The sequence below is a fragment of the Serinus canaria genome, chromosome 1A (genome assembly GCF_022539315.1).
Source record: "Serinus canaria isolate serCan28SL12 chromosome 1A, serCan2020, whole genome shotgun sequence".
Taxonomy (NCBI): Eukaryota; Metazoa; Chordata; class Aves; order Passeriformes; family Fringillidae; genus Serinus; species Serinus canaria.
Genome location: NC_066314.1, coordinates 14,775,691 through 14,788,618, shown reverse-complemented (window position 1 = coordinate 14,788,618; position 12,928 = coordinate 14,775,691). Strand labels below are relative to the sequence as shown.

Genomic DNA, 12,928 nt, shown 5'->3' with positions numbered 1-12,928 from the left:
TCTTTAAAGGAACAGTAATCCTCACCTCACAGCCAAAGAGAGAGCAAAGTGAAACCTGTCATCTTTTAATATGTGTTCCATCAGTACTGATATACATAAGGGAACAAATTAAGCCTGAATGTAGTTTTTGACTAGGTTTGATTATGGTTTTTTAAGCAGTGCATTGGAAGGAATCACGGATTCCCTGTGGTTTCAGAATGACAACCAGCTGGTCTGTCAGCAGGGGGGAGCAGTTGAAGGTTTGAGGACCACTTACTGCACAGAACTGTACAACAGAGCTGTCAGAGTAACTAATTCTAAGAGGCTGCATCCTCTCCATGGCATCTAAACCTCCAGTGTCACTTATAATTTCCCCTTTGCAGATGCTTGTTGAGCCAAATGCTGTAACAACACACAGAAGATTTTTCCAATAAAGTCTCTTCACGATCTTCCTCTTACATAGTTTTATTACTCCTTGATAGTCTCCAAGGATACAAGAAACAAATAGCAAAGCTTCCACAATACTTAGCTATGGCAGCCCTTGTTGTAACTTTCTCATGCCAGACCTCCTGTGAACAGCAAATATGCCTCCCATTACAGTGGATAGTGCACTGCCTGGATTAAAACAGCTGTCATGAAAGGAGATCTGAATTTCCTTTTTGACCATCAATGATTCAATACAGTTCAGTTAAAATATGTGACCAAATCCCTTTTAGCCCAAAAAATGTATGAGTATTCATTTCTAAAGACCTGGATGAAGGTAAGGCTTTTAACATGATGGAGGAAAACATTTCCTCTTATCTTCCACTAATCCAGGACAGAAGAGATGACAAGATATTTCAGTTGCAAAAGGATTCAGTTCCTGAATTTTACTTAGTTAAAAATAACTAGCTCACTACCTTTTCCAATAAGTCAAAACAGGTAGAAACATCTGCACAGAAATATCTTTTCTGTCCACTAAGTCTTGGAGCTTTGTGGCTTCTGGTCTTTCTTCCAGACAAAAAAAAGAGTAGACACTACTCAAATTAGGGTTGACAATCATTCCTGTAAGTTCAATTGCATTCTCTTCCAAGACTGTATCCCTTACATTGCTGAACTTATTCATATATTTGGAGGGGTTTTGATAGGAATATGTCACTAACTGGGGGCTGGATTAAGCAGCAGGAGAAAAGTGATTTTGAAATATACACTATTTTTAGCACAACATACTTACTCTAAATGTGGGAAGGTTGGTGTGCCAAAATATGTGATTGAGTATCAAGATGTAAAGAAAAGTCAGCTATTAAGGAGGTGCTATTTGGCATAATATTCAGATGCAAAAGAGACATCCTCCTCTTTTCTGCCATACTGCTATAAAATCCAGTCTTACAGAGTAAAATATATCTCAGTTTATGCACAAACCTCTATTTCATTCTCCAAAGTTCTTTAAGAAAACAACAGTCATATAGATGATACTGGTAATGGAATATCCCAATTAAACAGATGCAGACTTAAACCACAAATAAATACTGTAACTATAATTTGTTAAAGCTGTCAAGATTTCCATGACACCTCCATTAATTCTAAACACCTTAAATGATTTACAATGAAAGTTTTGAACATGAAGTATTTTATTAGCACCCATTTATGGAAGAGCAAATATGCAATGGTGCCTATTGCAGAATCAGTGCTTCCCACCTCCTGCCTATCTAAATGGAAGAAAAACAGGGAACTTAAAAAAACCCAGTTTTGGAGGACATGATGGGAAAACAGACTGATTAAAATGACAAAATCTTCTCTTGCCCCTTCCTTCAAATATTTCTCAACTGGACTTTAACTGATATGTTGTCATATTAAATGAGACAAACAAAGGAAGGGAGAAGCCTAGAAAATAACTGAGTCTGAGCCTCCTGACCCGAGCCTCATGTCATGTTTATATAACTGCCTATGTTGCAAAAAGAAAGGTAAGGTTTTACACAAGTACTTCTACAGTTTTCACTGGCATGTACATAGAAATAATTGTATGAATCACTAAAAAAAAAGATTCTATATGAAATAATTAAGTAAGTATTACTGCTCCTACATTTAAACAAAGAGCATTCTAATTAATGATATTACTTTTTTCTTAAACGAGCAGAAAAAAGTTTAAGTGGAATTCATTAATATCACAAGTCTTCTCTGGCTTGCAGTTAATGAGATATACTTGCATTGAAACATCTCAGAGAGGAAAGTGACAGACCGCCCTGGAAAGATTACATAACCAGCCCCTATAAAATTTTCTTTTCAAATTTACACACAAACCTCAACTCCTCAGTTCCTTATACTTGCTCCTTCTGTAGAGATGAATTTTGAATGAATGGGGAATAGGATGGTCATGGCATATTTGTACAGCACACTTCAAAGGAAACAGCTGCACTAGAGGCAAGACTGTTTCTTCATGCATTTGTGCATACACAGACTTCAATCAATAGAAATTTCTAGTAAATATGGATGGATGGCCATTTTCAACTTCTGTCCAAGTCCCCTCCAAACAGGAATGTAGGACTGCCACTGCTGGGACCAAAGGCAAAGCCCCACATAGTACTGTCAAAACACAGCACAGACTTTTTTTATTTCCACTGAACTCTGGTTAAAGACTTCAAAAAAACCCAAAAAAATGTAACTTGTTTCTTCACAGGTAATCAATGCTCTCAAAACCATGTGGAATGTATATGCAGGCTTTATGGCCCAAAAATCAAAATATAAGTGCCTAGGAATGCATAATAAATTTCCATTAGTTCAGAGAATAATCTGGAAGGTATATTAAGAGCCAGGAATTTTTCAGATTTGGTCCCATTTTTGGGCATGTTCTAGGGTAAGACTTTTGACACTGCTGTCTCTACTTCTCCTTAGAAAAAAATGACAATAAATGAGAAATCAACTGTGTTATAAATTTTAATTAGTATTGAAAAAATTCCTTTGAAGGGGAAAAGCTCTAAATAAATGCCAATATTAAATACACCAAAGCTTAGTATAATTCGAAGAAATAGGCAGCATTTTAATAATTTAATATATATATATGTAATTCCCTTTTGTTCAATCAAATTTTCTCTGGCTGATCAGAAGTCACTCTTTCTCAGTGTTTTAGTACCAAGTCCAATTCCAACAGTACGAGCAAAGTCCCATAACTTAACTTATTAACTATCTGCATGCTTTATGTAGGAAAGTGCAGCCCCTAAAATGAGGAAATAACACAGCTCCTTACAGATGCTACTGAGAGCCATTAACAAATTGTGAAAACAAGAAAGGTTTGTTGCTAGTCACATACCCGCCTTTAATATAGTCAAGGAATGAAACTTCTGTTTCAATTAGGAAGGAAAGCAATGTTACCTGAAAGCAAATAAAAGAGAGTCAGACATGAATTGTGTGTTTCCCAGCTGAACAAGTAGAGACATAAGCACAATGTTTTTCGAGCTCTGTCCTTAGGATGTAATTTCCTACAGTATTAAGGGAAAAAAGAAGATTAAAAAAGATATTAAATAATTTCAGTAGGCAGCTCTTGAAAGGGAAGAGACAGGTTGAGAAGTCTATAATTGCCTTCTTTTTTCTATTTAAGGAGAAAGCGAGGGGCAGAAGATTGTATTCCAGAGCAGGTTACCACGTACATGTTTTCTGATTTCTCTGTACTATACCTACAATTAAATATTACAGGGCATAGATAATACATCTATTCTATGAAAACTTTTAATGCACTGTTTAAAGAACTCAATTACAATTATTTATGTAATTACTCATCTCACATTAAAGGTGGTATTGAGTATTGATGCAAGCCTAGAATGCAAAAATATAGTAAAGTATACACATATAGGAAATATACAAAAAAATTTAAAGTGTATGTATATACATATGTATGTATGTATATGTATACACATATATCTGTATAGATATAAAAATGCAATGGTAAGAAATTTCAGCAGTCCCAGATTTTATCATTAAGAAATGACAGAGATCCAAAACACAGAGTAATCTAAAGGTGTTACTGGCATTTTCAGCAATCCAGTCACAGACGTATAAGTTCAAGTGGAAAAGACCCTACATTTAAGATCTTCATATATTGTGCAATATTTATGAAGCAAATAATTAAAATTTTAATTTTATTTACACAAATTCTCTCAATATATAAGTGCAGCAAGCAGGCAGTGAAAACTGCTTAAGTAACTACTCAGAGCAAATCCATGAATAAAGATACAAGGAATAAAAAGGGAGTGGAAATCATCACAAAAATTTGTGTCCATGGGCAGCAAAATATAAAAATGGAAAATACTCCTATGTTGTAAACTTAGAATGAGATTACATGTAGTAATTCTGTCTTCTATCCAACTTCCTTTGTCACAGTTCTGAGTGATTGAGTGATCAGCTAAGCTTAAAATCACCAAATTGCCCTTCTAGCTGAGAACAGAAGACCACAGCAATGTTCTAGTATTAGTAGCATAGCCTTTCAAAAAAAGACCAAAATTTCTATGCATTTTCCCACTGGACACAGTAATATTAATGGCTGATCTGCTCTTACAGCTGGTTCTCTTGTTCCTAATTAATTTAAACAAATATTTTCACTGCATCTGATTTTAAAAGTCAAAAACTGGAAACAAACAACTCCCAAAGCACTGAAGTACTTACATATAGGCAATGACTACCAATGCTTCAAGTTTTATGCAGGGAGTTTTTTATTTCACTATTAGGCTTTGTTTAAAACTAACCATGTATTCTGAAACACTTCTGCCTAGTATGTAATTTGATTGCCTGAGTTCAAAATGACTCCTTAAGTAATAATAAATTGAGATATGCACTGTATGTACATAGTCCTTAAAGGCATTAGTGAGATAGCAGTCAATTACTTATATCCCCTTTAAGTTCTCCAGAAATCTACCTCCTATTAATGAAAATTATGGTCTTGGTGCCTGGCTTGAAAATTTAAAATTTTGCAGGATAAAGAATATCTAGGGTAAATTATGAGGACAAGAAAAACAAAACTGCAGGCAAACATAAGAAAGTGACCATGTGGAGAAGCAGAAGGAAAGCCTGAAGGACTACTAGAAGTAAGAGCAAATGGGGACAGAGATGACTTGACATCAAAAAAATTTACAAAACCAACAGAAGAGAAGGAAAAAGGAAAGAAAATTGCTACCATCCATTTATTGGAAATTTTGATGTAATTGGAAGTAAAGAACAAGACACAGCTGATTTTGCCTGTTCAAACATGACTAAAATATGTTTTTTCAAATACAGACAGATACTTGTGAAGATGTTAAATTAGTTTAAACCAAAATTAACAGGAAAATTGAATGTGAAAATACATTTTTTTGCCCTTCTGTACCCTATGCCAGATTTCATACCTAAAATTTAGCACTGGTTGAAAACAACCACTTTACATAAGTTTCTCACTCACTAATTTAATGAAATAGAACTTAATTTAACATGATAGATTTTAGTAAAAGGAATATGTTAGCAAAGAATAAATTACCTAATGAATTAGATATTGCATGGTAAATTTTAACAGGCAAGCTGGTTTTGCCAATTTTTCATAATTTAAAGCAAAGGTAGAAAAAGAAGTGTTTATTTTCTCACTGATAAACAGACTTAGACAAGAATGTAAGAATGTCAAAACATTCCTTGAAGGCTACTTTTCTGCATGAAAATAGCCCTACTGAGCCCTGCTCAAGAGTGGAACTGTTCATGTGGAAAAAACCCACATGGTGGATGTGTTTACAAAAAACATCTCTCATAACTGATTAGGTTTTCCAATATACCATCCCTCAAAATTTATCTTCGCTTTTTTGTAAATTATGGTGTGAACATCATGGATGCCAGGACATCAAAGCTGAGCAAGTGCTGAATGGAAATCATTGCATTCCTACCAAATGGTTCACAAACATAAGAACAGAATATGGAATGCAAATCAAATAAGAGAAATTCTCATTCCAAACAATACTAACAGATCTTTCAAAATAAATTTGCAAACACCCATTGGTAATAAAAATTGTTGACTTTTTTTCATTTTGCCATGATAAGCATACTAGCTTTTAACAGTCCTAACTCAGCAGATACATTTTAAAAGAAAATTTATTTGTAAAAGTGCAGGTATGTTTCAGATAAAAATTAAAAAGTGTTTTCAGTTTCCAATAGTTTCCATTATTTGACTGAAATTTTTGTAGAACTTATTTTGAAAACCACTGGCGACTTGACAGCACATTTGGACAAATTTTATATCAAACCCTTCAAATTAAAAAATGTCTGAAAATAAATGCTGTGTAAAAGTAAACAGATTTGTAATTGTGGCCTTGACAGAAAGTTCTATTCTAATCCTGCTAAATAACAAGTCAACTACACTCTCTTTGAAGCAAGAAGAAAAACATCCAGTAACATAAAATACATTTACTTACTGTTCCAGAATTAACATACTTTTTCTTTTTTCCTTTTTTCTTTGGATTTATTACCTAGAAACACAGATACAAACATTAAAGCAGTATGATCCAATATAAGATAAGTGTAAGTTATTTTCAATGCAGAAAGTACTCTATTATCAGTGCATGTTGAAAACCAGTGAATTTACTTCATGGTACTTGCCAGGGAGCCAGTGCTGGTACTCATATTTGAAAATAAGAGATGGGGCAACAGAGGTGAGAACATTCATTATATCTGAGAGCTCAGTAAAACACTCTTTGAATTTTCCCAAAAGTCTGCATTGTTCTGCATTCCTGATCACATGTTTCAGCATATAATGTCACCTAACAATTCATCTCTTCACAATCCAGTTAATCTTTTTCCATCTGCTCCTCACAGCACCTGAGAAACACCAGAGCTGTTCTAGTCCCAATTTCTGTACTTGGTGCAATGACAGGATCTGCTGACAGGAAGATCAAGTTTCATGAAATAGGTAATTTCATGAAAATTTTGAAGATTACCACCTGACTGACATGCAGGAATTTGTGGGGGCGTCAGTGCACTCCCCACACCCAAGATTCTTCATGGAGCTAGACTACAAAGCATTAAACAGTTTTCTTGAATGTCTGGAACCCATGGCCATAAAATTTCTAACTGTAACCACCAATAATTTTTTTTTCCCACATGAACACCTACAAAAGGCAAGTCTCAGTTAATTTTGTTACATACACATGAAAATGTACTCCTGCTTTTCCAGAAATACACATGGAATCAGAAGTAAAACATGATTTTGTTAATTAGGTCATTCAATTATCTCCTACATATCTAGGAAATTCAATGCCTTATGGCTTACTGCCAAGTTTTACTGTAAACTACTCACAGATGTTCTGCAAATGATAAGGAATGAAAACATTCCCAACTGAAATCTTAGTCACTTATCTGGTATAAAATATTTAAAGAATTTTGCCTGAAAATGGGTAAACTAGTATTACTTGTCTTCCAAAGATTTTCTCCCCCAACCAAAATGAAATTATATTTAAAGATACTATTCCTTGCACAACACAGAACAGCTGAGAAATGTAAGGCAGAAAGAGAAAACTAGGATTTGAAGTCTTCCCAAACATGCTAAACAAGTGAGTCCATCTTTTCCCCCAGTATGCCACACTGATGTTATACAGTAAATATTCTGCCAAGCTTTTACTCCTTTACACACAAATAAGCCTGTTAACACTTAAAAAATCCCAAGTAGCTCCTGCCCCTCCATTTAACAGTGTCTGATGAGCAATAGACTAAGCCTCTATAATGATGGCAATTAACAATGCAGCAATTCTTGTTGAACCAAAATTTCAGCCAGAAAGTGACTTGTGCTGACGTTTGCCCAGAAGAGGAAGATGAAGGTAACAGGCTGCCTGTCTGCCCTGTGGCAGTGCATTCACTGCTCTCCAGAAGTCAATGGTCAGGCCTGAATTAGCAGCATATTGCTTGCCAACAGTCATTAAATGCCAAAGAGAAGATTCATTTGAACTTTCTGCTTCAGGTAACTTGGCAATTGGCTTCTCAGGAATTGCAAGAAACTGCACTAGAGCTTGGAGTGAAATATCATGGCAAACAAGGCATATACTTGGAAGCAAAGATGACTTAAATGACAGCTTGTTTCTCTCCTATAATTCATAGTACTACAATGATTATAATACTTACATGGGGTTGTTTTTCAAATTTCAGATAACTTCAGCAATTAAACAACATTTTTTAGCCTCTGAAAATTTTACATCCCAGCAGGAACCCAGAAAGCTACATGACTTATAATGAACCTATAAAAAAAGCTCAATTGCAAAGAGGTGGTTCTAGCAAGGTTCCTCATCTTTAAATATGGGACACTCACTGAAACTTCTCTACCTGCTTAAGGTTAGTTTGTAAAAGCAAAATGTTTAGAAAAGAATTTGCCCAGCATCTCGTGTTCTGATAACTGTACAGACTGAGCAAGTAGGAGCAGCATCCAAGTCTGGAGGATTGCAGTGTGGGGAGGCAAACATGAGCTGCTCAGGAAATGCACGCTGTCGCCGGGAGTATGACACTGACACTATATTTAAGAACCTGAAAAATTACTTAAGATGTTATGACAGGATACTCCTGGTAGGGTAGGATTTGTGTCAGTGATACAACAGGAGAGGACATTTTCACTGCACACAGTAATCTGTGTTATGACACTATTCACAGGAAACTACTATAACTTACTGTAACTCTGGGGCTGATCTTGGATCTAAGTAAGGAAAAAGCCATGGCTTTCAGTTATCTTTGTCCTGCTCTGCACAGCACCACCTTTGCTCATCTTCAAAATAAAAGTGCAGCACATAATTGGAGCACCCTCCTTCCCTAACTTCTTTAGTGCTTACCTAAACCATTATATTTGCTACCACCTATCTTAGGACTATGATAATACTGAAGTATAATGGCAGTAGTCTGAGACCAATTAAAGGATACCTTAAGGAATACCAAAGACCTGCACACCATGTAGAAGAAAAAAAAAAAAAGGGTTATAGCCACACAGGCTTGCCTTCTCATTAGTGGCAAAAATAGCTTTCCATTGTTTTCAGTGTTTTCCATTGTTGTTTTCTCATTTATTTCCTGAGAGTGAGTAAATACTCACAATACTTACCTCATAAACATTGAACTGAGACTGCCCTCTTGACAACTCTCTGTAACTTGTTGTGAATTCTCCAATGAAATCATGGCTGTTTGAAAAATAAGATTTTAAATCAAATGCACAACATTTAGGAATTTAAACACGTATTTTATCTACTAATGCAAAAGAGACACAAAGCCAATATGAACTGACACCCAAAAACAAGTAATGGCAACAGATATAATTAGCTTAAAAATCGTTATTACTCGCTCTGTTTTGTGTAATGCAAATTTAGAGTTGGAAAGTATTAACTTAAATCTTTTTGATTTCTTTTGCTTAACTTAGCTGCACAATGAGGACTATGTTGTAAATCAGTGACTGGCCCCAGTGTAAGTTTACAGAACCTGAAAAAACAGAGCAGGCTGCCAAAAACTGTCACCATTTCCTCAGTGGATGACCACTGGCACTACAGACTCTGAACTGTGCATGAGGCTATGTGAGAAACAGGGAGTTACTGAAAGCAAGAAAGGAGTAATTAAAACCAGAAAAGACCAGTCCTCCCAGTCTGTGTAACATGACATTGAACATTTAAGGGGAAGACCCAAAGCTTATTTCAGCTCCTTTGTCTTCCCACTTGGGAAGAGAAAAGCAATCCACTGAGGTTACTCAGCTTGTGGCATTATTGGAAAGCAGATCTCAACCTAACAATAAAGCAGAGTTTATCAAGATTCTCCTTTTAAACTCTATTCCTGCTCCAGGAATACATCTGGCACTCCTGTGCTGCCATTCAAGTTTTAAAAACTGCTTTGCCAATGCAGAAGCAGGGGCTGGCACATTGCCCAGGAGCCACTGTGAGCACTAGGGGGTTGTGGCAGGGGAAGCATCCTGAGGAAGGTGCCCAGGCTCAGGGAGCAGGGGCACAGAACCCACAGGGCTGCCAGATGTGACCGAGCTGCAGGTTTGCATCTCAGACAGGCACCTGGCATGGAAGGGCTCAGTGCCCCAGCTGCACAGCTCCCAGAAGTCACAAGTTCTGCTCCCATTCTCTGCTCTGCCCAGCTGAACTTTCCCCACTGCTGCTCCAGATTTTCCCAGCTGTGCCCTAAGAAGGCATTGTATTTCCTCTACACTCTGTCTCTACACCTGGTGAGCTACGAAGCTAACTGTCTTACCTTCCTACCAATGGTAAACTACAATAGAAATTCAAAGTTTTATGACTTTGTGACTTGAAAAACTTGTTCTTAAGAAATTCAGCACAGTTCTAATTAAGCTATAAATATTAAAAGCAAATTTAAATAAATCGGAATGTTGTAAGATGAAAAATGGAAACAATCCATAGCAACATGAAATTTATTTCTTGCTTTATTCATAATGAAATTAAACAAAAAAAACCCCTCAAATATAAATCTCATTTTCTGAAATCAGCATGAATTCAAGAAATATGTAAATCAAACAGCTAAAAGGTTCAGTCCTCATGCTGATACAAAATAAGCAAGCATACTGTAGAAAAGCTTGAGAAATACTCTATATTAAAGCTATTCCTCCTTAGCCAGAGTCAAAAGGGACCACCTCACATGAAACACTCCCCTTTCAGCTAGGAGATCATCAAATTGCTTCCAAAACAAAGACTTTTCTTAAGAAATGTATTTTGGAGGTATATCTCTGCTTAAATGCTCTCCAGACTGCAAGGACTATTTAAGCAGGGAATGGAGGAAGCATCCACAGGTGTATTTAAACTTGGGTAACCATGGCACTAGAGAAAAATATACATTGCTTAAAATGGAACTTTTCCCTTTCCTAACAGTTCTAACCTTTCATTTTCAAATCAGGTTGTATATTTAAGGCAGAAATTCAAACAACAGTTCAATGACTACCTACAAACACGCTGCAGCAAACAGGAAACATGAGCTATGCCAGACAGGACAGTCCCTGGGGAGCAAAAAAATGTACTGCTTACAAGTAATTGCTCCTGTAATTCTAAGAGACACTGGAAAGGCTCCTTTCCCTATGGCTATATCCAAACACTGACAAGACCTGAGCTAGAAAGATGTGATTCCTCTGATGAATCACGTTGCAAAGGTATGGGCACACATAACCAGTCTCAGAGCCCTCTGCACTTAGAAGAGCATCAGCTAGGATCTTTACACTGGGCATTCAGGTGGATGCCAGGCCACCACTAGGCTGGCTCTGAAGGCTGAGTGACTATTGGACAAAATATGCCTCTGCCAGATGTATGTCATTAAGGAAATATTCTAATATTAATCATCATACTTCAGCAAATGGATCTCCTTATTAGTCTCTGCATTGAGAATCCAAAGTAGTCATTCTCTTTGCCTGCCTAACAACAAATTCTCCTAAACTCTCATCCATGAGTGGCATATCAGAACCCTGAACCAGACAGTCTTAGCACACAAAATTATCTTAAAGCCCATCTCTCTAGGTTTTCCACTTTTAGCCCTGTGTGAAAATCACTTTCAAAATTGTATTAACTTTGAATTTTTTTATTATCTAAAGGAAAAAACCAACAGAGGAAAGGACAATCATAATCAGAAGCATGTCAATAAATAAGGAGAAAATGCAAGAATTTAAAAATCAACTATCTAGCTGGATAAGGAAGATGAAGAACAAAAAATAAGGCGGAAGAGCTTAGAATCTGAAATTTAAAATCTCTTCTGCAGTATTGACATTCTCAGATGAATGCTTCTGTGGCCCCAGCTTAGCATGACAATATTTATAGCTTTATAACTCAATTCCCCCCCCCTTTTTATATGTAACAGTTCATTAATGTCAAGACTGTGAAATTACTTTTGCAACATGTATGCTAAGTGATATTTTTTCTGAAATTAAACAAGAAAGCTTTTAGAGAGAACTAAAAACATCATAGTATTGCTGATGTGAAATTGTGCACTATCTTATTTTTTTCCTTCTGTTAGATCTGTCTGCTTCATATATAAGGACACTCAATAAAAAACCCTAAAAATGTGACTCTGTCAAACAACTAGCCCAGCAACAAAACCAAACTTTTGTTACTTCTTATAGAATAAATATTTTGGGGTTTCTCACAGCTCTTAGAAGCAATAAAAGGGATCAGAACAAGTTGTTCATATTTTGACAATTTTATGCAAAAAGTTTTATGCAATTTTTATGCAAAAACTGGTTTGACACAAAGGATGTTTAATAATTAATACTGTTAATGTTAGCAAGGGAATGTATTACTTTTTGTCAAGAAGTATTGTGTGATATTTGAAAACAAATAAGAGCTATTAGATGACAACAATATGATCATGATATTACATTACAATTACACCAACAACATAGTTTAGGAACATGAAGGAAGAAGCTCAATCCAAAGCACCATGGTTCTATTTTTCAAAGCCGGGTAACACAGAATGGGGAAAAGGAAAAAAACTTCTTAGTCAAGACTCAGGAAGTCAAAATCAGTCAAGACATTATTCAGAAATCAAGTATATGCACCATAATTTTGTCTTCCTGATTGCAGAACAGCCTGTAATATTCAGAATAACTTGCTTTGCTATCTGGAGAGCAGGCAATCTTTCAAAGATTGGTCCTGCCCAGTCTGCACATCTCTGGAGCAAACAGATTCAGCGTGGTGAAGTGTCCAGCTGGTGTAACAGCAGCTTAAAAACTGTCCATCACAAATGGAAATTAATACAAACTGAGGAACAGCAGAGTTGTACAAAAAATTGTTAAGAGTAACTCCTGAATGGGATTCATTTCAGATACACTTGGCAATGCCAGAGTTAAATTAGGCACTTCTGTTTTGCTATGATCACTATGTGGGTTTATAGGCACCACCAGCTGGCAATTTATTCCAGGTAGGATGGATTCAGTCAGACCATTTTCCCCTGTAAGCCAGTGAAGTAGCTTAAATGATTAGTTCAATCTACTTGTCTGATTTTTGCATTG

The 12,928-nt window shown here is 36.1% G+C and overlaps 1 protein-coding gene across 2 annotated transcripts in view; it reads right to left on the bottom strand.

Annotated features, from left to right (window-relative positions):
- The window catches only part of CPNE8 (copine 8), a 69,819-nt gene that overhangs the window by 17,093 nt on the left and 39,798 nt on the right, over positions 1–12,928 (bottom strand). Inside the window, exons 11-13 of one of the 2 annotated variants that reach the window (XR_007776587.1) lie at positions 9,035–9,110; positions 6,378–6,431; positions 3,328–3,434 (exon numbers count right to left, since the gene is read on the bottom strand). Coding sequence is in view for 1 of the 2 variants with exons in the window: in XM_009086819.4 (XP_009085067.1) it covers positions 3,266–3,327; positions 6,378–6,431; positions 9,035–9,110 (192 nt within the window). In the remaining variant the exon portion in view is untranslated. Of the gene's footprint in view, positions 1–3,265; positions 3,435–6,377; positions 6,432–9,034; positions 9,111–12,928 lie in introns of both variants that reach the window. The other variant, XM_009086819.4, reaches the window with a different exon arrangement.